Raw genomic sequence first — 26,823 nt, 5'->3', positions numbered from 1 at the left:
CCCCACACCCACCACAGAGCTGGGAAGGTGCCCCAAGGAGGCAGCCTGTCACTGCCACTCCCACAGTGGCCATAAATGACCCCACGGCTGGCCAGCCCCAGGGATGTGGAGGACCCGAGTCTCAGAAAAGGGGGGCCTGGCAGGACCAACAGATCTCATGTTCTCATCTGGAACCGGGCAGAGTCTGGCTTGCAGTAGAACCTGAAATGGGGGTACCCCAAATTCCTTTATCTGGAAGATGGAAGGTGAGGAGCTGGGTCTGAGGGTCCCTCCCACAGCCCAACCTCTCCATGCCCACCGGCCCCACACCACGCCAAGGGCTCGCACGTCATAAAAAGACTTTATTAAGAAGGCTTTGGAGTCAAAAAATAAAACTCTTGATACAATTTTCTGAACCCTTAAGTCAGCTCAGCAAATATATAATCAGTAATTTAGCTGCGTAAGATTAAAGGTCCGTTACTTTAAAATAAAATATATTTTAGTTCTTAAAATTTATTCCATAAAGTACATACATATTTCCCTATAAATTTGCTACATATACACAAGAGGTAAAAAGTAAAAGTAAAAAAAAAAAAAAAAAACAATTAAAAAAATTTAAAAACGGACAACATAAACCACAGCAGAAGAGGATTAATAATTAAAAATAAAAAAGTTAGAAATTTCTGGTTGGGATGCCCCTGTGCCCCTCCCCCCTCCCCCCCTCCGGCCTTCCTGGGGCTGACCTCCAAAAGGGTGACCAGTTAGCCCCAAAAAGGGAGTGAAAAGGTAGTAAAAACGTCACCATCCTCCTGGTGGAACTTTCTGCAGAGGCTTACCACCCCGTAAAAACAACACTGTCACATCAGAAATCCACTTCATAGAAAAGAAGGACAACTGATTGCTGTAAAAAAATTTTTTTTCTTTAAAAAGATCACCCTGGGGGTGTAGGTGTGTGTGTGTGTGTGTGTCTCAAATAAAAAGTGCAACAGACCTTTTCTCTCGGGTTTATTTTAACCTGTCAACTCAATACTGTTATTTGTTAAGAACTGAGGTGCCACTGGGCTGCCGGGTCACTGTCTCCATGCCTGGGACCGGAGTTAAAGCTCATCTGTAAACACTGGCCACACTAACCCCTGCCCCCCGCCCCGGCCTGCCCCTCCATCCCCTGCCCGCATCTCTTTCCTCCCCCAACCCGGCCCGGAGCACAGCCCACTCCAGGGGCCGCGGAGCCGCGTTAGGAAAAGATATGAATGGCCTGCGTGGCGGGCGTGCGGCAGGCGGGGCACTCGGGCTCGCTCTTGCCGCAGATGCGCACAGCGCAGTCCATGCAGAAGAGGTTGTGGCCGCAGGGCACCAGCGCAGCCATCACCTCGCCTTCCGCGCACACCACGCACTCGCGCACCAGGGCCGGGCCTGGGGTGGCGGAGGCCACCGGCACCCCGGGCCCGGAGGTCGCTGCGGCCGAGGGCTTGCGGCTGATGTCGGAGGCGCTGGAGTCCAAGGGGGAGCAGGAGGAGGCGGAGGAGCTGCTGGGCAGCGAGGTGGCCGTGGAGAAGCTGCTGCTGCTCGAGAAAGACGACAGGGAGCCCTGCGGGGGCCGCCAGGGCAGGGCCCCCACCGGGTCCGGGGGGCCGCGGCGGGCCAGGGGGAGCTCCAGGCCCAGGCCCCCGGGCTCGGGCAGCGTGGGCGAGTGTCGCGGGGTACCAGCCCCGCTGCTGCGCCGGACGCCGGACGCCGGGGGCGCGGGGGCCCCGTTGACGAAGGCGGGCACGGGAGCGGCGCGCTCGAAGGGGGCCCAGATGGTGGCCGCTGTGGGCACCGTCAGGTCCAGCGCCAGGAAGTCGAAGCCGAAGTCACAGTCCTCGGGGGCGGGGGGCCCGGCCGGGGCTCCAGGGCCGTCGCCGCCGAAGGTGAAGCCCCCGTTGCCCGAGCCGCCATAGGGGCTGGCGGGGCCCGTGTCCGGCACCGGCGGCCCTCCGCGGCTGCTGGGGTAGAAGGCCTCGGGGCCGCCCGGGGCCCCCAGGCTGCTGTCCCCGCGGAGGCTGGCGGCGGGCAGGGTGGGCCGGCGCCCCGGGTTGGGGGCCTTGGCCCAGAGGCCTGCAGCGGCTCCCAGCAGGTCCAGGCAGACGTCCGTGCCGTTGGCGTGGAAGTCGCTGTCGGGGCCGGCGTCGGTGAAGGCGCCGGTGCGCAGCGTGATGTGCGCCTCGATCTCCTCGCGGGCCCGGTCCACGTTCTCCGGCATGCCCGTGACGGCGAACACCGGCTCCTTGTCCCGCCCCGGCGTCACGATGTACGTGTGCGTCCGCTGCTGGATGCGCTTGATGGTGGCGCCTTTGGGCCCCACCACCAGCCCCACCACGCGGTAGGGCACGCGCACCTGGATGGTGGTCTGTCCCGGCAGGTTGGGCGGGCCCTGCGCCGTGCCGGGCAGCCCGCCGGCCTTGCTGCGGGTGGCGCGGATCACGGAGAAGTGCTCCGCCGCCGACAGGATCTCCCGCTTGGCCATCTCCACGTCCTCCTGGCGGCCCGTGACGATGAAGACCGGCTCCTCCCCGCGCACCGGCGTCTTGATGTACGTGTTCGTCTTGGCCCGCAGAGCCTTGATTTTGCACCCTGGGATGGGGGGGAGGGGAACATGGTGAGGACCGGGACCCCTGCCCAGGTCAGTAGGGGCCAGGCCAGCTGGGAGCCTCCATTTGTGGGCTGTACCCCTGTGGCATTTTGTCATCTCAGACATACCGCGTCCTACCCTTTGACCTGGGACCTTAGTTTCTCCTCTGGTCATGCGAGGGACACCAGGGGCCCTGGCGCCGGGGGCCCCGTGGACGAAGGCCAGCACAGGTGCAACACGCGGGGTGCCCCTGGGGTTGGCAAAAAAGCAAGAAGGCAAGGACTCTGTTGTGGGTTGGATAGTGTCCCCTAAAATTCATGTCCATCCAGAACATGGGAACGGGCTCTTCCCTGGAAACAGGGCATCTACAAGTGTAACCAGTTAGGATGAGGTCACAGTAGGGTCGAGTGGGCCCTGAACGCAAGTGGGACACACGGAGTCGGCCATGTGACAAGGCAGGAGTGCAGTGACGTGGCTACAAGCCAAGGGACACCGAGCGCTGCTGGCAGCCACCAGAGGCTGGGAGAGCGCGTGGGACAGAGTGTCCCCTGGAGCCTCTGGAGGGCGCACACCCCTGCCAACACCTTGATTTCAGATTTCCAGCCTCCGGATCGGAGAGAATTTCTATTGTTGCAAGCTATTCAGTTGATTATGTCAGGCCTAGGATATGAATGCAGATCCTCTGGCATCAACCCCCTATTTGACACGTGTGGAAACCGAGGCTCAAATTGTGTAAGCTGCCTACAATTTTCTCCTGACCACGTGACCCTTCCAGCCCAATGTAGGTGAGGTGAGGTCTCAGCCCCATGTAGACTCCTAGGCCTGCACTCAGGACACCTTCAAAGGTCCTCGTGGCCCTGGCCTCTGAGGGATGCTCAGGGACACTTGGGAACATGACCCTGTGGCTTCATCCTGCCAGGGCTGGGGGTCCCACCCTGTGGAGGGGCAGGGGCAGTTGGTCAGGGTCTCTGACAGTGGTGCCTGCCCAGGTCCCTGATACCCACCCCTCCAAGGCCTTCTGAGATATCTTGAGTCCAGGCCAAGGAATCTGGAAGACACCCCACCCCCACCCCCAGCCAACCTCAGGGGAGGCTAGAGGGACACAATGATATTGTATCAATACAGAGGTGGCATTGAGAGGAGTAACAGTGTTGCTAACTTCACAACATTGAAAGACACAAAATTAGCGGAATCATGCCCTGGCCCCCGTTTCTAAGTCAGTGGTCGGCAAACTCATTAGTCAACAGAGCCAAATATCAACAGTACAACGATCGAAATTTCTTTTGAGAGCCACATTTTTTAAACTTAAACTTCTTCTAATGTCACTTCTTCAAAATAGACTGGCCCAGGCCGTGGTATTCTGTGGAAGAGCCACACTCAAGGGGCCAAAGAGCCGCATGTGGCTCGCGAGCCGCAGTTTGCCGACCACGGTTCTAAGTGTTTAGAGCAGTCGACCAACACACCAAACGGTCACGGGTCGATTCCCAACAAGGGCACGTACCAGAGTTGTAGGTTTGATCCCACAAATGGGAAGCAACCAATTGATGTCTCTCTCTCACACTGATGTTTCTCTCTCTGGAGTTAGATGGAAAAAGTATCCTTGGGTGAGGATTAACAACAACAACAACAAAAAACACCAAAAAAAAGAAGAGAGAAAAAATGTTAGCAGGATCAGCATGTCTGCCCAGAAAGAAAACAAGATCGTGCCAGAGGTGGTAGGGGCATCCAGGGGCAGCCTTACCCTAACCTCAAGGAAGGCAGTAGAGCTCCCCAACCAGGGCCTTGGCCCAAAGCAGGGCAGGTGAATGGGGGTCAGAAATCTCCGAGGGAGGAGCTGCCTTCCTACCACCTCCATGCCCCACCTCCTGGGTCCTTAGTCACCCCCGACCACCACCAAAGCTGTGTTGTCTCAATGGCATTCTCTTTGGCCCCCCAGACCCACCCTGACCTGTGGCTGCTCCAAACCTGCCCTGATGGTCCCCTCCCTACCTGGCTAACTCCCTCTGCCTTGGCCATGCTGTCCCCCACACAAAAGTGTCCTCACCATCCTCACCCCCGTCCTGGCCCTTCTTTGCATCACATTACAGCCTGGCACTCCCTCCTCCTGGAAGCCCAACATGACCGGGAGAGGCCCCTGCACACACTTCCAGTTTCTCCTGACACCATGTCTGACTTTCTGAACTTCCTGAAGCCACGGGACTATGCTCTCAGGGCTAGTAAACTGGGGATTGCCCTGGGCCCTTGAGGGACCTTCCTGTACCTCAATTTCCTCACCCATAAGAGGAGGGCGGAAACATCTAGCCTCACAGATTTGGGGCTGGACCCAAAGGGCCATGGTCCCAGGCAGATGCCCTGCCCCCGAAATGTTTGTTTCTAGCAGAGCCACGTGAGGAGAGGGAATCTACTGAGGCCTGGAGAAAGGGGGGATTTGCCAAAGGAGATGCAAGCAACTGATGACCCCCCCACCCCCCAACCACTGATCTTTTGTACAGATGAACAAGTGGGCCTTGAACCCAAGCACAAGGCTGGAGCAATGAGCCCCTAAGGTGGGTGAGGGCAGGGAGGGACCATGTAGCTTCCCCTTGGGTGCCCCCGCGTGGAGCCCTTAGTGGCCAAGAGGAGTCTAATTTTCTGACTGCACTTCAGCTGTGACACCTGTTGGTCCCCAAACCCAACTCATATCAAGACCATGAGAGGGGTCAGAGCTTGGGAGAGTGGGATTGTCCAGTCGAGGAAACTGGGGATCCACAGTGATCCAGGACACACCCCCTACCCCAGTGGGGATGATAGAGTGCAGTAAGAGCAGGTGGTGAGCCCTGGCTGGTGTTGCTCAATGGTTAGTGTGTGGAAACACTGAAGGGTCGCAAGTTCAATCCCTAGCCCTGGCCTGCAGGAGGCAACTAATCTATCTCTCGCTCTCTCTCCCCCTCCTTCAAAAAAAAAAAAAAAAAAAGCAATGGAAGAAATATTCTCCTCAGGTGAGAATTAACAACAACAAAAAAGAGTGGGTGGTGACAGGGGGCTGAGTCCCTGCCTGGGGAACTCTGGGGGCCACCATTGACAGGTGGGCATAGACTGAAGTGAAGGCTCCTCGGCACTGCCCTCAGGATGCCAACTCAGAAGACGGGGTGTGCTTGGGAATGTGGAGATAGCCCTCGGGGCTGACACTGTCCTGCCTCAGGCCCTAGCAACCCTCCCCTCAAAGCGGGAAGGCTGAGAGTCTCCAGGGGAGCCTAGGAGACGAGGGAAGCCCTTTGCCTCCCATCACTCACATGACCTCCTCATGGGGTCCTGGCCATAACCATGTGCTGGCACTCAGGGAACCAGGCCCCACAGGTGACCACAGGCTACACCTGTCAACAAAGCCTCGAGGGTATGAGGGGAAGGAGGAGCGGGCAGAGCACTCCACAGAGGAACAGCGGGGGCCGAGCTCCGGGGGCAGGACAGGGCTAGGACAAGTTCCCACCATCAGGCAAGGCCAAAGAGGACTGCAGTCCTGGGTGCGCCACGTCACAGCAGGGTGGTCTGGGAGGAAGTTGGCTTGTCTGTGACACAGGGACACGGGAAGCTCCCCATGACAGGACTGGTCTGTAATTGCCAACACAAGGAGCCCCCAAGCATGGACACCTCTTTATTTCTATGCCCCACAATGGACAGACAGGAACACCGAGGCATGGTCCCCAACACCCCTGCAGTGTCCTGGCTGCCAGAAAGGACACCTGATGCCTGCAGGGTTGGGGCCAGAGAAGAACAGACAATGGGAGACAATTCCAGGCCACCATCCACGGCCTGACCTCAGAGATGGACGAGACCGAGGCCCTGCCTTCATCATCGCTCACAAACCCAACATGACCACGCCCAGCCCTGGTGAAGACATGGGCACAGACCCGCCCCGAGTACAGGACACGGATGGCAAGAAGGGGGGGCATGGGCCCAAGGTCACCCCCATGGCCAGTGCACCAGCCTCCCAGGAAGCAGGGTAGGCAGAGCCAGTGAGACCAGGGCTCAAATCCCAGCCCTGCCTCGTCTCTCAGCCTCTTCCTCCTGTGCCTTCTTGGGGAGGGGTGGCCCTGAATCTAGGGATGGACAGGAAAGGATGAGTGGTTGAGGGCAGGCTGTGCCCCCTGCACTGGGGAGAGCCTGAGCAGTAAGAAGGGGCAGGCCTGGCATCCAGGGACCCACAGGGTGGAGAGTGGGGTGGGTGATGGGAGGAGGGGAAGGAGTGGGGCTGGGGCAGTCTTTCAGGGTGTGCTTGAGAACTGGGTGGGAGAGGATGGGAGCCACAGATGGTTCTGGAGCTGGGGCAATGCAACCTGTCCTGGTATTCAGGCTCTCTCCCTGGTACCCTGTACCCCAGTTGTGGGGTGGTTACTGAGTGCCAGACTGGGTTAGAACCAGTGCCTTAAGAATCCACACAAAACCCTGAGGGAGGTGCTGCCCCCCCCACCCCCCCATTACAGAGAAGGGCTCTCATTTGCTCAGGGTCACAGGGCCTCCTCAGTCTACAGGATTCACTGTATTGCCTAGTCTTCTTTGTTGTCCACAACCACCAAGAATACAGGCTGGCACCCAACAACCGGGTGCCAAATGCACACCCGGGAGGTTGGGTGGAGCCTGAGGCCCCAGGCTCACTCCTCCACACCACTCAGCCTGAGGCTACGGGTTCGAGTGCCCTCTGCCTGACTCCCATCACCACCTGTAAGACAGAAGATGAGGCCTCTCTGAAAGGACCCTCAGGTGTCAGGACCGCAAAGTCACACAAAACACACCCTCATGCTCCACTGCACAAAAGATGAGCCTAGTGGTTTGGGGCAAATGGCCCCCAGGCATCGGTATCCACACTTGCCCACCTGCAGGCTTCTGGACACTCAATATGTAGCTACCTGTTACCTGTCCCAGTGCCGTTTTCGGGGACAGGAGTGGGGAAGAGGGGGCCTATATAGGAAGGATGGTGAAGCAGAACTGTCTGGCATGGGTCTAGCCTGAAGGCAGCTGGCAGGGTTCAGAAAGTGACCTGTCTTCCTCCCTCACTCTCACTCCTGATGGTGGGTCTCAGCACCACGCCTGGCACTCCTTGTGTCCACATGTGGGAAGGACAAATGAATGGCCAGAGGGCTTGCTGGCCGAGCCACCCCACCCACTGGAACTAGCAGAGGACGTGTCTAGAGCATCCCTGTGGTCCTCTGCTTGTGGTGAGGAGGGTGATAATTCAGGTCACCACCCACCCTTCTCTGGCTCCTGTTCCTGAGGGCCCAGAGGCTGGGACACCCCCCCTCCCAGCCTGAGTGTCCTTTGGCCCTACCTAAAGCCCCGCCCAGGCCCCACCCCAAGTTCTAGAACCTGGCTGGCCACAGGAGGCCGGCAGGGAGGGGGGAGGTGTGGGCCGGAGAGCAGGAGAAAGTTGAGGCTGGTGGGCAGGCAGCTAACAGGGTGGGTGGGTATGTGGGCACTGCCCACCACCCTCCGCCCACCCCGCAGCTCCAGGGCCAATGAGCGGCGGCCAGCCTGATGTCACCCTGCAAATCTGAGTCTGGCTCTCTAACAAAGAGAACAATGGGGCGGCCACAGGGAAGCTCGGCAAAGCCACTGAGGAGACCCCTGCATCCAGGGCCTGTTTCCCACCTGCCTGCTAGGCTATGGCCATGGGTTGGAGCCCCTTTTACAACTGGTCCTTCCATATACCCCCAAATTCCCGACTGGCACTGAGAGCAGGGTGGGACCTGTCTCATCCTGTCCTGCCCCCATCCCCCAGCTGGGTCCCCAGGCTGGCAAGTCGTGACGTACCCTTTGTGCGGCCAAACTTCTCTCATCCCCCTAACTGAGCACCCCACAACCCGAGCTGGCCCGCCCCATGCCTGTTTTGAGTGTGGAGCGCCCACCACCTCCCCGGGGCCCCGGTCCCCAGGATGGCACAGCCCAGGGCTCCGCAGCAGCGCTGCACCTCGGGGTCCTTCCGGGCTGGAGGCGCCCAGACAAAGGCAGCGGTGGGGCCGGAGCGTGGTGGGGAGGAGCGCGGGCTGCGCCCAAGTTTCTCTCGCGGGCCGAAGGCAGGACAAAGGCACAGGCTCAGGCGGCCACTGAGGCCAAAGCCCACGCGGGGCGTGGCCTGTGTCTGGCTTGCGGCCGCGGGCTGGGCTGGGGCGGCCCTGTCCCCGGAGCAGCAGCGCAGAGACCCCCGGGACTGCGCCCCCGACGGCGGCCACTCACCCTGGCGACCCACGATCTCGGCGACGTGCTCGGAGCTGGGTACCGGCACGCACTCGGTCATGTTCACGCTCTTCTTGCGGCTGCCAATCACGCTCATCTGGTCGGCCAGCAGCGTCGGGGGGCCCAGCGCAGCGGGGTGGGCCGTGAAGCTCGCGAACACGTCGGGCGGCGACGGCCGGGGCGGCGGGGGGCTTACGTCGGGCTCCAGAAGCGGCAGCGGGCCCGGGGTCACGGCCACCACGGGCGCGCCCGCCTCAGGCCCGTCGGGGGGCGTAGGCTCCACTGCGGCCCCACCGTCCGCGCCCCGCGCCGCCGCCGCCACGCCATCCCCGCTGCCCGCAGCTGCCCCCTCCTCGTCCTGGTCGCCCGCGCCCCCCAGCCCCAGCACCGAGAGCTGGTTCAGCGCTAGGCGCAACGCGGCGGCCGCGTCGTCGGGCTCGGGTGGCGGCCGGGGCGCAGGAGCGGCCTCCTCGGCGGCCTCGGGTGCGGGCGGCGGCTGAGCACCTGGGCTGGGGTCCCCGCTGGCCGCCGCCCCAGGCCCGTTGCCGCCCGCGCCCCCGCTGCCGTCGGGCTGGCCGATGGAGCCGGACATGGCGCTAGCGCTCAGGCCCGCGCCCCTGCCTCTGGGCCGCCGGCCGCCCGCGCCGCCGCCGCCCGCGCCGCCGCCCTCCGCCTCTGAGAGCTCGGCCGCCGGCCGCCGGCATCCAGCGGCGGGGCGGGAGCGGCGGGGGCGCGGCGGCGCGGGGCTGCTCGGGGCCGCGGGAGGCGCGGCGGCGGCGCGACTCTGCTCGCTCTAGGCGGCGGCAGCGGCGGCAGGGATCTCGGCGGCGTCGGCGGCGGCGGCGGCGCGGACGCTCCTTCCCTCCCGCCCTCCCGCCGCCCTCCCTCCCGCCGCCCGCCCCGCCCCGCCCCGGCCCCGCCCCCGTGACGCGCGTGCGGCCAACAATGGGGCTCCGGGCAGGGCGCACGCGCGGGGCGGGGCGGGGTGCGGTCACATGGGCGCCGGCCACCCTTGCCTGGGGCGCTCGGGCGGGTCCTGCGCGCCTGCAGGTGCGGGCGCTGCCGAAGGTAGGTGCCCGCGGCGCCCTGTTGCCGGAGGACTCGCTGTGCCCCAAGGCACTTTACCCCTGTCCTCGCCCCAGGGCTGGGGTCTCTACCCCCAAGACTCCTCGAGACCTGGCCTGCCTTCGGACTCCGGTCCCCAGTTCCTGCACGTACACGGCTCCCGTGGGCCCCTGGGGAGGTCAAGGGCACCCACATCCCCCAGACGGAGTGTGCTGGAGCCCGAGATTGCGCCACGTGGGCGGTGCTTCCCGGTTTAGGCTGGTTTCCACTGGCCAGAGCCCTCGGAGGTGAAGATCTTCCCTCTTCTGGGGTGCCTGGCGCCCTGTCCTGTCCTGAGTAGCCCAGCGTGCCCGTTTCCAAAGCGATCCTGTCCCCGCGGCCCTTCCTTCAGCCTTTTTCCTTTGGAGTTTAAGGAGCCCTCCGGTTTTCCCGTGCGGTTTCTCATGATAAATGGGCAGGGAGCAGAATGGACTCCGTGGAGTCCCCCGCCCACGTCTTCAAGGGGACCCCTCCTAAGTCCCTGGTTGGCTGTGGAACTTCAGGACTATTGCATGAGCTTTTCAGGTGGGAGAGGGGGTGAACTGGTCCTTTTTGCCATGCACTGGCCCTTACCCTAGTGCCCACCGCCATCCTCACCGATTTTAGGTCGGCCCTCCACCCTCCACCATGTAGTTCCTCAGCCAAAGCTGTCCACTGTTGAATCGTCTACCTCCAGTCACTTCTCTCCACCTGCCTTCCTGGCAGGTACCCCTCCCCCAATTAAAGCCCTCACTCCGCCCTGGCCATTGTGGCTCAGTTGGAGCATCAACCAAAGGGTTGCAGGTTGTCAGGGCACATACCAGGATTTTGGGTTTGATCCTTGGTTGGGGTGTGAAGGAAGGCAATATTGGTTTCTCTCTCTCTCCCAAATCAATACAAAACATATCCTTGGGTGAGGATTAAAAAAAAAACAAAAAAACCCTCACTCCCCTGTCTTGGTCCCTGTGCCAGACCCTTCCCCACCCTCACCCCCAGGCCACATCCAGCCCAAGTTCCTCTGGCTGGTACCAGATCTGAGCTGGCCCTGCTATTAATGCATGTTGAATGAGTGATCGGAGGAAGCTGGAGATCTAATCCTAGGGCTCACGTTGTTCCCTCAGACCCAGAGGCTATGAATGGTGTCCAGGTTCCAAGGTGGGGTAGAGATGAGGGAGGTTGAGTGAGGGTGTGTCTTCTGTGGTGGGCAAGTGGCCTCCAAAGACATTCATCCTCTTTGCAGGTGGGATTAAGTCAAGGCCCCTGAGATGGGGTGATCTTCGATTTCCCCGGGGAACCCAGTGTCATCACACCCTCAGAAGAGGGAGACAGGAGGGTCAGAGTCAAACATGGAAGATGCCGAGTTACTGGCTGTTAAAATGAAGGGGCTACAGGCCAGAGATGTAACGCCTCTGGAAGCTGGAAAAGGCAGGAAACAATCCTCCATTAGTGCCTTTGCAAGGACCAACCCTGCACACTTGGGTTTAGCCCCATGAAGTCATGTCAGACTCCTGACCCCAGAATGAATATGTGTGAATTAAGCCACAAAGTTTATGGTGATTTGTTCCAGCAACCACAGGAGGCTCGAAGTGAGGAGGCATCCCGGGCAGGCTGCGCTGGGTGTGGGTGTAGGGTGGCTCAGAAAGCTCCTCTGCCTGCCTTGGGCTGGAAGAAGCCAGGCACATTATGGTAGAGACATGGGGGTGGCTCAGGTCCATGATGCAGATGCCCTAAACCAGTGGTCGGCAAACTGCAGCTCACGAGCCACATGCGGCTCTTTGGCCCCTTGAGTGTGGCTCTTCCACAAAATACCACGTGCGGGCGTGCACATACACTGCGATTGAAACTTTGTGGCCCATGCGCAGAAGTCGGTTTTCGGCTCTCAAAAGAAATTTCAGTCGTACTGTTGATATTTGGCTCTATTGACTAATGAGTTTGCCGACCACTGCCCTAAACTGTTGGCTCAGAAACCCTGGCACCCTTGTCTCTGGGAGTCTCACTGGGGAGAAGAAAGAATTCAGGTGAGACCCTCAAGCTTGGAAAGTGTCAGGAGGGGTCTATGATGTGACTGGGCATTCCATTCTCGCAGAACCACCCAGGCTCTTGTCCTTTTTGAGGTCAGTGGCTGCTCAGTGGCCAGAGGCGGGCACAATCAGCTGCATGGGTGTTGGAGTCATGAAGACCCAAGTTCTCAGATAGGCCCAATTCCTTTCCAAACAGTGCCCCTAGGCAAGTTGCTAACTTGAGCCTCAAGTTTTCCTTCTGGAAGCTGGAATCAGTTCCGGTGGGTGGGCAGGGCTGTCTGCAGAGTAAAGAGAATGCATGTGGAGGGGACACTCAGAGGGGGGGAAGGGAGACAGAAAGATGAACAGAGACTCCATGTGGGGGTGAGGAGGGGGTCCAGGCCATTAAGCCTGACCAGCTGTGGGATGGGGAACAGAGGACCTGGGGCGGGGGGCAGGTGGATCAGGGTTCTCCCAGTTCTTGCACCAGCCTTGTGAGCCTGACAGGGGTAGAAGGTCCAATTCAGGTCCCCAAGGCCAGACTCAGCCATGTCCCTGTGTGCCCAGCCCTGAAGAACCCCCCTCTACCCCAACACATACCCACTGGGAGCTCCAGGTGCTCCAAGGGAGTCTTGGGGACTTCAACCAGTAGGTGCAGGAGTCCCAAATCTTCTAGAAGCCCCATCTGGCTTTATGTTAACAGTGCTGGGACTGTCAGAAGGCCTGCACCTTGGAGTCTATGGGGAAATCTGCCATCCTCTGGGACAGGCCAGCCCCTCCTGATTCCGTTATCGCCCAGCCCAGAATTGATCCACAGGATGCAGGCCTGGCAGGCCCAGATGAGTCCCGTATTGCTCAGAAACAAACACCACTCTTCAGATTGAATCCAAGCTCCAAACATGCTTGCCCTAGATGGATTTATTCAGTCGTCTGTCACCCACAGTAACCTCCCTGCAGCCCCTCTACTCAGACCTGAGGGACAGAGCCGGACTCATGGCCCAGGGACCTCAGGCCCAACAGGCACTGGGACCTGTACAGGGCAGCCTTCTTGGTTCTCAGGATTTGCGTTTCAACTTGACTTGGAAGGATGTGGTCACTTTGACTGCACCAGCATCCTTGGAAGATCAAGATGGCAGCAACCGCTCATAGCTCTGAGGGGCTCCCATGTCACCCCTCACCCCTGATTCACATGCCCATACCTAGACTGCCCCGAGTGTCTGGCCAAATGACTCAGCAACCAGGATCCTTACCCAGTCACAAGCTGCTGGTTAGGGCAGAGTGGGTACAAGGTGGTACCCCTCTCCCAAGGCACTGGGGATATATGGGATGAGTGAAGTAACAAGATTCTGATGATCTTCGCCCCCAGTACTCTCGGAGACCACTATTCTGGGCGTAGCACTTAGAAATGCTTGGCCATGAAACACACCTCTAGACAGGAACACACAGGAGCCTGGGCCCCAGTGGCAGCTGCAGCCAGGCCACATGACAGCCCACAGCCCAGAGTGTTGGCTATTAACTGTACCTGTTATACAAGGAAAAACGGAGGCACGTAGGTCAGCCCTACTGTGCTCCTGGCTGTGAGCAGTCCTCCTCAGATGCTGGTGGCTGACCCTTAGGCAGGCCCGCCAGGCCACAGACAGCGAGGTTTTCAGATGAAGTCCAGATTTCACATCCATGTCCAGCAAACACAAAAGGTAAAGAAGTTACAGGACGTTCAGCCTCGTTTGTATCACCGATTTATTGAAGGAAAACGTCTGGGCTGTGCCGCTTTCTTTCAGACACACTCTTGAGTGTCACGGCTTTGCTCAGCTGGATGGGCACTCGGGGAACCACCCTGCAACCCTTTCTGGGAGGGCTGAGTCTGGCCCAGAGGATTGTCCCTCACACTCAAGATCGGGAGGTAAGCCTGTTTCAAGAACCCTTTTCTGAGCTCAGGATGGCGACAATGAGTCCAGAGGCCCAGTTGCATCCAGGAGCCATAACCCTGCAGGCAGGGCCCAGGAGCGACCAGCACTTTCAGAAGTCTGGCCCTTCAAAGAAGAGCAAATGGGATTTGCAGGGCAGGGGACCATCCTCCAGCCATGACCCCAGGTGTCCTAGTGGCCGGGGGAGTGGGCATTCCTGGGGAGGGCCGCCTTCCTCCCAAGCCTGGTCCCATTAGGGCAAGGGCTGAGTCTGTAGGTGCCCCCCACAGGCATGGCTCGGGCAGGGTCTCTGGAAGGACAGGGAGGGCCAGGCCACCCTGGGCTCCTCCAGGGAGACAGGTGCTCTCCTAGCACAGCCGATACCCAGCATGGAACAGGTCCCAAGAACTCTTGGACGGTCTCTCCCCCCTGTGGTCAGACCCAAGCACATGCTGTAGCCTGGGGTCCACCTACAACTGCTCTACATGTGCTCCATTTCCTGGTCTTGATCAGGCTCCTCCTCCTCATCCTCTTCATCTTCCACCTCCTCTTCTGCACCTGGCTTGTCCAGCGGCGCCTCACCATCCCGGGCCAGCTCCTCCACATGGGCCAGCATGTCAGCCATCAGCGCCTCTTCCAGCCGTTTGCGAACCTGCTGTACCAGTTCCTCCTGCTTCCTGGAGACACATGGAGTGCTGACAGGGAATGTCCCTATCTCTGGGAAGACCAGGGTGCGAGGCCAGGAGGATGGGATGCATAGATATACATGGGCTACTGATTTTTGGGGGCCTGAGGGTCCTCCAGCCCTGGCCTGTGGCTCACACTCCCTTCTCGAGTAGCTCTGACTCAGCCTTCCAGATGGTAGACCCCAGGGGCTCTGAGTGCTCAGACACTCTATTCCTATTCTACTGGCCTCCTCACCCCCTCTTGCCACCACCCTGTCTTCCCACCTCCTGGCAGGCACTACCCCAATCAGTTCTGGTCATTCTGGTCTGCCTGATAGCTCTCCTCCTCCCAGAATGGGTGGTCACCTGTCTGCTTGGCTCTTCTGGTCTAGTGCACATGCGTAAGCTCCTTCACTATCACTTGAGTGGGGTTTGCAAAGGGGGGAAAAGACCACTGAGTGTCCAGTCCACTGCCTAGCCAGTGTCACCTGTCTTGTGGATGAGTCTGCAGGTAGAGAATCCTAGGTGGGGAATGGCTTTCCACCCACCACCCCCCCCCCAATATATTTTTATTGATTTCAGAGAGGAAGGGAGAGGAAGAGATAGAAACATCAATGATGAAGGGGAATCATTGATTGGCTGCCTCCTGCACGCCCCCTACTGGGGACCGAGCTCACAACCTGGGCATGTGCCCTTGACTGGAATCTAACCCAGGACCCCTGAGTCCGCAGGCTGACGGTCTATTCACTGAGCAAAACCGGCTAGGGCTGGCTTTCCATCTCTTGGCAAAGAAAGCGGCTGTAGCCTCGTCTGCTTGCCCATCTGCCTCCCCTCCCTGTGGCTTTTAAGATCCATCCCGTCTCAAGTTCTACATTTTCACTATAACATGAATCTAACGTTTGTGTCTGTTGCCAGGTTGGCCCTGGCCCTGTCCTGTATGGGGAGCGTCCTTTCTCTCCTTACCACTCTGTCCTCTCTGCACAGCTGGCTACTCACCTCTCCAGACAGGACCAAATCCACTGCCTAACCCATGACTTAAATTTTTCATTTTAGTGACTTCTAATTGTAGTTCTGCTTAGCTTTAAAAATCCTTCCAGTCTTTTTGGAGTTATGTTCTTTTTTTATACTTTCAATTCCCTCTCTTGCCCTTTCTCTTGGGCAGACTCTCTGGCATGGGGGACTTGGGGGTGGTGGTGTGGTATCTTAGTTCTATGACCTCACCTTACATGGAGCACAGGGGCTTCTCTCACATCCACGAAGCTTTGAACCCCCAATTCCCAAGACAGGAAGCCCACAAACCCACAACCCAGCACATACACCAATCAGGCCATGCCGGCTCTGGTTTCCAGTCCCTTCTTTGTTTGGGGGTAGAGGGGTCCCTAAATTTCTTAACTTCTCTTGACCTCACGAAACTTTTTGTTGTTGTTAATCCTCACATGGGGATATTTTTCCATTGATTTTTAGGAAGAGTGGAAGAGAGAGGGAAAGACAGAGAAATATTGATGTGACAGAAACACATCGACTGGTTACTCCTACACACGCCCCCACCAGGGCTCATGACGGGGAGGAGCCTGCAACCAAGGTATGTGCCTTTGACTGGAATCAAACCCAGGACCCTTTGGTCCACAGGCCAACACTCTGTCCACTGAGCCAAAACGGCTAGGGCAGACCTCACAAAACATTTTAAGTTTTGCACTGACATTTAAACTGTGCACTGAAATTTTAGGTTTTAAAGGATGCGTATTTATCCTTTCAGCACTTTTACGTTTCCTGCCCAGTGCCAGTTCAAACCACATCCTACCAGGTCTTCCCAAAAGGTTCCAGTAAATGGATGCCTCTCACTCTGAGTACACCTGCACCTGGGCACTACCAACTCAGGCCCAGCACTAAAGCCCTAGGATGTGTTTATCTTCACCTCTCAGTACTTCCTGTTCCTGTCATGTGCCCACTTCCTGCCACTCTCTAGAGCCTCCTCCTCTGTGCCACAGCTAGTATCCCACCCCTCAGCAGGACCCTCAAAGGCCTCATACCCCTGAAGGCTCGAAGACACACCGGCCAGGAGCCACAGAGGGTGAGGTGGGAGAGCAGCTACCTGATGTCCTCATCAGTCACCATGAAAGCCTTGCAGAGGGGCTGGGCTGTGTTGAGCCATACTCCAGGGTTCTTCTCCACGGCAGCTGAGAGCTGGCCAGTGATGGGCATGGTGCTGGTGTGCAAGGCGCTGGCTATGGCAGAGAGCAGGGTCTCATCTGTGCAGCCGGGTCCCACTCCTGCAGGGGCGCAGGAGGTACAGTCACCACCAGGCACTGGCCTTTGTCCCTCAACCTTGGATGTTGTTCCCAAACCCCCCTTATGAGCAGGCAGTTGCTCTCACATTACAAAAGGAACTCTACATGCTCAGGGATGGATGGTTGTTTATGGTGGAGCAAAATCACACCCCAAATTTTTCCAGGACCCTCCAGGAAGATGCATCTTTGCTGGTCCTGTGCCTCCCCTCAACCTCGCGGCCTCCCTCCTCCCACAGATGTATGCTGCTCTGGGTAACTGTCTCCAGGACCAGATATCAGGCGTCTGCCCCTCTGATCCAAAGCTAGAGGTTGGAGGGTCCCTTCCTTTCTCCTGCAGGCCTGGCCCCCTTCCTAACTTCCCCTTACCGTCCTGGGGTCTGGGTTTACCTTGCAGACCCTTAGGGAGGTCCATGGTCTTCACAAGCTCTTCAGCAATATCAAAGGCATTCAGGCCACTCAGCTTCTTCTCCCAGAAGAGCTACCGCCGGACAGATAGATGTGAGGCCAATAACACAGCAAGGCACCCCCATGCACAGGTGAACCATAGCAGTCCGGATGATGGCTAAAGCCCATCCACATGTAGTGCAGTGGTTGGTCTCAGCATGACCTCTAACCCCTACCCTGGCTGGGCTGGTAAGATCCCAGCTTGAGAAATGAGGGTGCCATGGCCCCAGCGGGCTCCACACCCATCTTCCCAGAACAGAGAAACACCAACTCCAGTTTTTGGCAGGACAAAGACCCAGGATGTTAGATGTGCGGTGATGTTCCCAAAAGACTGTCCCACACACCCCACTATACAGTGTGTGGATGTTTGTAAATATGTATGAAAACACTGGCAATTCTCAGTTTTTGAAACGCAGGTTATACATCCATTATGTATGATCTTATTTAAAACCCCTTCCCCCACAAAACTTAACCATTTATTCAAGAAAACACTGGCTAGCCCTGGCTGGTTTGGCTCGGTGGATGGAGCGTCGGCCTGCAGACTGAAGGGTCCCGGGTTCAATTCCGGTCAAGGGCACATGCCTGGGTTGCGGGCTCGATCCCCAGTGTAAGGCATGCAGATGGCAGCCAATCAATGATTCTCTCTCAACATTGATGTTTCTATCTCTCTCTCCCTCTCCCTTTCTCTCTGAAATCAATAAAAATATATTTAAAAAACAACAACAAACAAACATTGGCCAGTCCAGCAGGCATAGCTCAATGGTTGAGGGTCAACCTATGAACCAGGAGGTCACGATTCAATTCCCAGTCAGGGCATATGCCTGGGTTGTGGACTCGATCCCCAATGTGGGGCGTGCAGAAGGCAGCCGATCAATGATTTTTCCTCATCATTGAGTTTCTATCTCTCTCTCCCCCTCCCTTCCTCTCTGAAATCAATAAAAATATTAAAAAAAGAAATAAAACATTGGCCCTAACTGGTTTGGCTCAGTGGATAGAGCGTTGGCCTGCGGACTGAGGGGTCCCAGGTTCGATTCTGGTCAAGGGCATGTACCTTTGTTGTGGGCACATCCCAGTAGGGGGTGTGCAGGAGACAGCTGATCGGTGTTTCTCTCTCATTAATGTTTCTAACTCTCTTTCCCTCTCCCTTCCTCTCTGTAAAAAAAATCAATAAAATATATATAAAAAAACCCAACAACATTGGCCAGAAAAAGCCCCAATTGCCCCAGCAGCCCTCTGCATGGTGGGTGGGGTCAGGGTGGGGCTTTGCTCCCCACAGAACTAGGTTCTGGGTTGACTGTTCCTGACTGCACTTGGCCTAAGGGACCCAACAAATGTAGGCTCTGAAGTGTGGACTGAGTGACTTCTCTGAGGAAAACACCAAATGGTGGATGATGCCGGTGCTGTGGGAGGGCCTGGAGGTCTTGGGGGCCCTAGAATGGGAGGCTGAGGAGGGTTTCATGGAGGATCTGGCAGTGGCATCTGGGGCTGAGGTCGAGGCTGGGGTGGGGTCAGGGTCAAGGCCGCAGAGCTCGCAGAAGCAAGGCCAAGGACAAGGAGTAGACCCAGTCACCAAGCTGGGCCACCTGGTCAAGTACACGAAGATCAAGTCCCTGTCGGAGATCTGTTTCTTCTCCTGCTCATCAAGGAATCTGAGATCATTGAATTTTTCCTAGGGGTACCCTTCAAGGACAAGGTTTTGAAGATTATGCCCGTGTAAAAGCAGACACCCACTGGCCAGAAGACCCAGTTCAAGGCATTTGTCACCATTGGGGACTACAATGGACCTGTTGGTCTGGGTGTTAGTGTTCAAAGGAAGTAGCCACTGCCATCCGTGGGGCCATCACTCTGGCCAAGCTCTCTATTATCCCTGTGGTGAAACTACTGGGGGAACAAGATCAGCAAGCCCCACATTGTCCCTTGCAAGATGACTAGCTACTGTAGTTCTGTGCTGGTGTGCCTCATTCCTGTCCCCAGGGGCACTGGCATAGTCTCAGCCCCTATTCCCAAGAAGCTGTTGCTGATGGCCAGGATCCACGACTGCTACACCTTGGCCAGGGGCTGCCATGTCACCCTGGGTAACTGCACCAAAGCCACCTTTGATGCTGTCTCTAAGACCTACAGTTATCTCACCCCTGACCTTTGGAAAGAGACTGTGTTCACCACGTCTCCCTATCACTGACCATCTTGTAAAGACCCACACCAGAGTTTCTGAGCAGAGGACCCAAGCTCCAACTGTGGCCACCACATAATTTTATGCAAGAAAAATAAATTGAGCCCTGCTGGTGTGGCTTCACATCTGAGCGTTGACCCATGAACCAAGAGGTCACTGGTTCAATTTCAGGTCAGGGCACATGCTCTGTTTGCAGGCTCAATCCCCAGTAGGGGGCATGCAGGAAGCACTGATCAATGTTTCTATCTCTCTATCCCTCTTCTTTCTCTCTCTCTAAAATTAATTAAAATAACCCTAGCCAGTTTGGCTCAGTGAATAGAGCGTCGGCCTACAGACTGAAGGGTCCTGGGTTCGATTCCGGTCAAAGGCACATGCCTGGGTTGTGGGCTCAATCCCTAGTAGAGGGTGTGCAGGAGGCAGCTGATAGGTGATTCTCTCTTATCATTGATGTTTCTACGTCCCTCTCCCTCCCTGAGATCAATAAAAATATATTTTAAAAAATTAAAATTAAAATCAAATAAAACGTATTACAAAAAGAAAAGAAAATAAATTGATACCCTGGCTGGGTAGCTCAGTTGATTAGAGCATTGTCCTGATAAGGTTGTGAGTTAGATCCCTGATCAGGACACATAAAAGAATCAATCAATGAATGCATAAAATAAGTGGAACAACAAATCGATGTTTCTCTCTCTAGAAATCAATCAATAAATAAAAAAGAAAAGAAAAAGAAATTGAATTAAGCCTGTTATTTTTTTAAAAAAGAGAGGACCCGGCTTAGAGGGAACAGAAGGTTCAGGGCTGGGCCTGACCTGGCCAGGGTGTGTGTAGGGTATATGCTCACCTGCCGGGGCTGCTCCACAGCCTTCTGGGGGTCACTCTTCACCTTGTTGCTGGGATGGTTGGTGATCTTGGTCACTGGCTGCTTGAAGATGGATGCTGTCTGCCTGACAGGGAGGGCCGTGTTCAGATCAGGTTTGCCCTGTGGAGACAGGAACACTGCCACTCAGACTCTTCAGAAGCCTGACTCTTGTATTCTCCCAGTCACTAGCACACCCAGTGGCACCCAGAGACCTGGAGGAGATGCCAAGTCCAGTCCCTGCCTATTTGCTGCCCTCGGTGGGGCTCAGGACACACACTGGCCCTGTCCTTGCCTCCTGTGCCTCATTCTCTGTGAAGTACTAGCCTGGGACAGGTTCAAAGTCCCACTGAACATGTGTCCATCAGAGACTGGGGAAACAGTGTCACTGGGTACCCATGTGGACTGTCAGCTATTGAAGACACTGTTCAAGGAAGGAAAGTGCAACAAGCACCAGAGACCTCTCAAGGGACAGAATCATGATTCCTTTTTTCTCCTTTTCTGTGGCCTCCAAATTTCCCTTAGTAAATAGTTACTTCAACACCAGAAGTAAACTCCATTACAGTATCAGCTCTTTCCACCACCACAGTGGGTCTGAAATGGTGAATCCACCCCCCCACACCCCCACCACTCCATTGTGATTGGGTGGAGCAGGGCAGGGTGGCTCACCTTGACCTGGTTGGAGGAGTCATAGCGCACCCGTTGCCGGCTCTTGTTCATCTTGCTCATCAGCATCTTGCCCGTCCGGAAGTCGAAGGCCCCCAGGTCCATGGAGCCACCCAGGTACCGTGCCAGCTGTGGCTTGCTGCGGAACTTCTTCCCACTCGGGCTGCGGCCAGAGAGGAGTCAGTGGCTGCAGGATGTGCTGGGCCACCCCACACCCGCAACTCCAGGCCCAGAGCAGAGATGAACACCTGGATCTTCAGAGTGATGGGATGGGCCTAGCCTTGAGAGCCTGACTGCCATTTTCAGAACATTCCAGAAACAGAAACAGGCCATGTTCTTGAGAACAGACCCAATGATAGCAGGTACTTGAGGGACATGCCCTAATAGCAATCTCCTTCTAGTGGTTATGGCATTGAGGACTAGGGGCTCCTGGGGACCAGTAAAATCTCATGTTAAGATTCGGGACCAGGACACTAAACAACTGCTCAGGCATGACCTGTTGGGAAAGCTGGAAAGCAGGAGCTGTGATGACCTGGCTGTGAAGATTTGCATCCTGCTCAGCTCTGAGGACACAACACCCACCCACAGGGCCACTGGACAGGACCAGCACAGGACCTGGCATGCAGGAACAGTCCTGCCAGGAAGACTTGTGCAGCCACTTTGGAAATAGTCTGGCAGCTCTTCAAAGGATCAAACAGCAATCCCACCCCTAGGTATCTCCCTGAGAAATGAAAACATACATCCACGAAAAAATTTAACCCAAATATTCACAGCAGCAGGATTCACAACAGGCATAAGTGGAAACAACCTAGATGGCCACCAGCTAATGAATAAACACAACATGACCCCATCCACACACTGGTATATTATTACTCAGCCACGAAATGCAGGGAAGCTCTGACACTCTACGATGTGGATGAACCTTCGAAGACATGATGCTCAGTGAGAGAAGCCAGACACAAAACGCCAGTTTGTGATTTCATGGATGTGAAATGCCCAGAACAAGCAAATCCACAAGTGTAAGTAGATTTGTAGGTGCCAGGGGTTGAAGAGTAGGAAGGAGGGGTAACTGCTGATGGGCATGGGGAAACCTCTGAGATAAGCCCCTAATTTGAGCAAGCGCATACCTGCCCCTTCCAGTCCTGTTCCACATGTCCAGGCACATAGCAAACCAGGGACAATGGAGGGCAGGATGGGTCCTGTTACAGCCAGAAGGAAACCTCTGGCACACTCAGCTCAGGCAGCCCTGCTGGGACCCCCTACCGGGTAAGGTTATTGCAGGAACTTGTGCTTCTTCCCTTGGCCTGGCCACATCAGCTAGGACAGGGTGCTTTAACAGAGTCCCCTACTGCCTAAGGCTGCTAAGGACTCCTCTGAAAGATCCACTTTTATATTATGCTCTGTGTTGGCAGATGTGAACACCCAGCCCATGTGCTCAGGGCAATGGAAAGGCAAAGAGAGAAGGAACCCACTCAAAATACTTGCCAACATTTCTTTGCCTCCAGTCACTTCCACCCGTTGCTGTTGTCTTTAAACATGAGAACAGGGAGATCAAAACACAGAGCCCAGCTGGTGTGGCTCAGTGGTTGAGCATTCACCTATGAACCAGGTCACGGTTTGATTCCCGGTCAGGGCACATGCCCAGGCTACAGACTCGATCCCCAGTGGGGGGCGTGCAAGAGGCAGCCAATCGATGATTCTCTCTCATCAGTGATGTTTCTCTCTCTCTCCCTTCCTCTCTGAAATCAAGAAAAAAATATTTTTAAAACAAAACACAATGCACAGGTTAGCAGTTGCTCAGGGCTGGGAATAGGGGAATAGGGCACTGGGGTTCTTTTGGGGGTGATGAAAATGTCCTAAAATTGACTGTGATGATGGCTGTATCTTTGAATATACCAAAACTGTACACTTTAAATGGGTGACTTGTGTGGTATGTATTACCCTATCTCAATAAAGCTGTTTAAAACAAGTGCCAGGGGCTCAGAGAGGGAATGGGGAGCCATGCTAATGGGTAGAGGGCTTTGATTTGGGATAATGAGAACGTTCTGGAACTAGAATGGTGATGGTTGCAAAATGTTTTCAATTGTACTAAAAACTGCCAAATTGTAAGCTTTTGGAAGTATGCAATGTGAAATTATATCTCAATTTTCAAAACAGGTTTTGCAGATCTGTACTGACAGATTGAGACATCCCTGATATTTAGTGAGAAAACAAATGAGCCCCATAGCCCTTCTCTGGAGGTAGGCCTACCTGGGAGCCCAGCTGGTTGTGCGGATGGGAACCTGTGCCCAGTGTGGAGCCTAGGGGTCTGAAGAGATGCAAAAAGACAGACACTTGCCTCAGACCTGGTCTTTCCCTATACCTTTGCTTCTAATCAGTAGATGAGTCTGCTGCTCTGGTTTTCCTAAGTCTACTTCTACTTTTAAATGAGATCTTTTGGAAAAATCCTCTCAAAAAATTATTCGTTAGGTCAGGGAATTAACTTCCCTCAAGTCCTCAGTTTCCTGCCTGGATAGAAAATGTCAAGCAGGGACTGTTTTCACAAAGAAAACACGGGGCACTCCATAACCCCCCACCCCCCTCAGCAGAATCATCAAGATGGAGGGTTGGGTGGATGAGCCCCCAGGGGATGGTCCATAGGGTCACTCCCTCTCTTGCAATCCAATTCTTCAAACGAGACACTTACTCACTACCTACCACTTTTTCAAGGAGGAAGACAAGAATTCAAGGCCTGCATGTCCCTAGGGCAGGGCTAGAACTCAGGGCCAGTCTAATCTGACTCCTCAGCCCCCCACTGCATTAAGACAATCAGGAACGTGGAGAGTGGTTTGGGATGAGAACAATTATGTGATACCATAATCAAAAGACAATCAGGAAAATCTACCCATGCTCTTGCCCAGTTGCTTGGTTCAGAAGGGTCTCCAGAGAGTGGGGAGGAGACCAGAAACTCACATTCCAGGAAAACACCATGGTTCCACATCACATTCCCCCTAGAACTCCCACCACTGGGAGAAAGGAGGACAACTGGTGGGACACTCAGGCCAGAGACCTGGCAATGAAGCTGGACTCCGTACCCACCTCCTCTCCCATCTCAGGTCCTCACCTCTTCAGTGCAGCCATGGGAAACCTGAAGTTGCATCTGTCCAGCCCGTTTTGGAGCTTTCCCCCACCTCCAGACCCCTATGTTCTGGGTTGGGGCCTCACTCAGCTGAAGCTCTGACATGCTCCCAGGCAGGAGGGGATGAGGGTGCTCTAACCATGCTGGCCTTGGTTCAGCTCCAGAGCTGCAGACTGCTCTCTGCTACCACAGGCCTCTGCACAGACTCCTGGTGTTCCCACTGCCTGGGCTGCTCTTCCTCCCAGCTTCAGTTAGGGCTCAGCTAGATGTCACCTCCTCAGATAGGCCCTCCCTGCCCTGCCCCAGCCTCTGCCAGGCACCCCTACCACCAGCCCTCCCAGATCCCTGCACTTCTCAGCATGTCACCACCTGAAACCCAGGAGTAACAGGGTGAGGGCTGGTGCCTCAGCTGTCACCTAGAAGGGGAGGGCCCGGGTCTTACTCCCAGCTGAATGGCCAGGACCCAGCAGTGCCAGACACCTAGCAGATGCTGCAGAGATGTTAAATTAACAAAGGACTAGAAACAGAGAGACCTGCCTCGGCCCTTGGATTTAAAAGCAAGCAAGCACACAAGCATGCTTGGAATGAAATGAGGCACATGGTCCTACTCTGAAGCCTCCCCACTGACCCAGAACAGAACTAAAAGGATTTAGGTTTTCTAGAGCCTGTGATGGAGTGACCTCACAGTAAATGATAGCAAAGGAGAATGCACGTGTCCCTAAGAAACACCTTTGCAGCGCCACTATGTCAATGAGTAAGTTAAAGGTTCCAGCCAATTCTGTATACGTTTGGAAGCCCAGTTTAGCTCCCATCGCTGCCCTGCACTTCTTGGAAACCGGAAACTAGAGTCTGAGCTTGTCCTGGACCAGTCACTATCCTTTCCCAGCTCACTTCCCTCCTTCTTCCAAAAAGGGGCTAGCAAAAGCCTAGCTCTTCCCCTCCCGCCAAGTGCTGGAGGATGGAGCATTGGTTCTGCTTTTCCTCGGCCTCACCCAGCCAGTTTCTGGGCCCACAACCAGGCTGCATACCCCCCAGCACCAGCTGGCATTCAACAGGAGGCAGGTGTCCTGCCGGCTCTTTCATCAGGGACCTGAAGCAAAGGGGAGGGAACCGTCAAAGCTGGCTCAGAAACAAAAGCTCCTTCTAGCAGTCAGGGGGAAAAAGAGGGAGAAGGCAAACAGCAGGTGGCCCACTGTCTGGGAATGGGCTTCAAGCCTCCCACTAATGCTTTGTTCCACGGAGGGGGTGCAGGCAATTTGGCCACTTCTCCCAGGCTAAGGGCAGCCCCTGCTTCCAATTTTGGGGAGGGGGGAACTCTGAAAACCTCGGACCACCACCACCAGGCTGGGCTCTGTTTGTGCGGGGTTCATAAAGTCTCATGTCCCGCGTCTCTGTGACTGGAGGATATACGACCAACGGGGTTGCCGCTCTCCAAACGAGCCCAAAGATCGGAAAGGGAGACCCTTCAAAACATGCATCCCCGGCTACCCAGGAACCTGCTTTCCTAGGTATGCCCTCCCGGGCCCATCAGAGAAAACTTAGCCCAGCCCCCACCCCTGCCTCCCAGCGACATCTGGCCTGCACCGGCCGGCGCCCTTCGGCCCTCTGGCAGGTTTCCCATGGCTGCCGAAGAGAGGCCGGCGCTCGACCGTTCGTTGCAAGTGCCATGCGGCCACGTTGGGGGCGCACGCGCACTCGGCAGATTGGGGGGGGGGGGAGAGGCCGCCGCGCGCGCGGTCGCGCACGCGCACAGGGCTGGGCGTCCGCCGCGCGCCGAAACGCACGCACGACGCACGCGCGGGGGCCCAGGCCGCGGCCCCGGTCAGGGTGCCCAGGCCGCCGCAGAGGCCGCTGGGAGGCGCTCGTTGGGGCCCTGCCCTGCTAGCACGTTCATTCACCTATAGTAAAAGACATCCCTGTGGCCGGCCGACAGCCCCGACCTTCTGGGCACTTCTTCCCTTTCCCAGCCCTGCGGGAGCGCCGGGCACTCCCACCTCTTCCGCTCCATCGCGCCCGACTCCTCGGCCCGCCGCCGCCGCCGCCGCCGCCCGGACCCCCGGTCTCCGCCGCCTCAGCTGCCTCCGCCGCCGCCGCCGCCGCCACTTACCGTGGCTGTTCCGGCCCGCAGGCCCCCACCCTCCACCCCCAGCCGGGCGCGCGCCGGCTTTGCCGCCCTCTCAGCCCCCTCCCCGCGCTCGCCAGCCCCCGCTCGGGGGGCCCGCTCCGCCCACCCGCCCGCGCGCGGGGCCGCGTGCTGCGCAAGCGCTGCGCAGGCCCCGCCCCGCAGCGACAGCGCCACTCCACGCCCGGACGGACTGAGTTGGGGCCTGAGGCTGCACGAGGCTCCGCGTCTGCGTTCTGTGTGCTTGTTGCCCCCTGTCTCGGAGGGATCTCCCTCCTGCACCTGTCACCACGACCCCGCAGGGACTCCAGGATGCCAGTCCAGCGGCGGGCCTCTATGCCGCTGTCTCCCGGTCTCACAGCGTCCAGCCTCTTCACCGGTGTCCACATCCCGGGCCATTGCCGTTGGCCACCCCCCTGCATACTCCGGGTCCCACCCAGCGCTTTTCTGACGTCTCAGAATCTGGCAATACGCCTCCTTCTCCCCGACTCCACCTTAGTCCAGCCACTATCTGTTGGTTGGGGGTCTTGCCCTCCCTTTGTCCCCCTCCCATAACCTCTTCCCACCCCCAGCCGGAGGGTCCAGGTGGCGCTGCCCCATCAGTACCTCTCCTGGCTTCATTGTTCCCCCAGAGCAGAGCCTGGCCGGCCCACGGCAGGTGCCTAAGACTGCATGAGTGGACAGCTGTGGCCGGCGCCAGGAGCCGGCCG

General features: G+C 56.9%; 2 protein-coding genes and 1 pseudogene across 6 annotated transcripts; 1 reads left to right on the top strand and 2 right to left on the bottom strand.

Annotated features, from left to right (window-relative positions):
• Nucleotides 1-321: 321 nt before the first annotated feature.
• Nucleotides 322-9,540, bottom strand: MEX3D (mex-3 RNA binding family member D). The gene is made up of 2 exons (XM_079771475.1): nucleotides 8,798-9,540; nucleotides 322-2,592 (listed from the first exon to the last, which is right to left on the bottom strand). Exons 1-2 carry the CDS (start codon nucleotides 9,387-9,389, stop codon nucleotides 1,214-1,216), a joined length of 1,971 nt encoding a protein of 656 aa, XP_079627601.1. The 5' UTR covers nucleotides 9,390-9,540; the 3' UTR covers nucleotides 322-1,213.
• A 4,059-nt stretch (nucleotides 9,541-13,599) lies between these two features.
• On the bottom strand, nucleotides 13,600-26,569 carry MBD3 (methyl-CpG binding domain protein 3). Of its 4 annotated transcripts, none has more exons than XM_079772578.1 (6): nucleotides 26,396-26,569; nucleotides 20,877-21,036; nucleotides 20,193-20,330; nucleotides 17,125-17,215; nucleotides 16,542-16,719; nucleotides 13,600-14,461 (listed from the first exon to the last, which is right to left on the bottom strand). In XM_079772578.1, the coding sequence occupies exons 1-6, from the start codon at nucleotides 26,533-26,535 to the stop codon at nucleotides 14,266-14,268; spliced, it is 903 nt and encodes a 300-aa protein (XP_079628704.1). In that variant the 5' UTR covers nucleotides 26,536-26,569; the 3' UTR covers nucleotides 13,600-14,265. The 4 variants fall into 4 exon arrangements, with proteins under 4 accessions (XP_079628704.1, XP_079628707.1, XP_079628705.1 ...); XM_079772581.1 differs by lacking the exon at nucleotides 26,396-26,569 and adding an exon at nucleotides 25,986-26,144; XM_079772579.1 differs by lacking the exon at nucleotides 26,396-26,569 and adding an exon at nucleotides 25,890-26,109.
• LOC307100207 (small ribosomal subunit protein uS5-like) lies at nucleotides 17,226-20,176 on the top strand (annotated as a pseudogene). The gene has a single exon. The product of its transcript is annotated as a small ribosomal subunit protein uS5-like (transcript).
• Nucleotides 26,570-26,823: the final 254 nt, after the last annotated feature.

Source organism: Cnephaeus nilssonii, assembly GCF_951640355.1.
Source record: "Cnephaeus nilssonii genome assembly, chromosome: 5".
Lineage (NCBI taxonomy): Eukaryota > Metazoa > Chordata > Mammalia > Chiroptera > Vespertilionidae > Cnephaeus > Cnephaeus nilssonii.
This window is presented reverse-complemented; position numbering and strand designations above follow the sequence as displayed.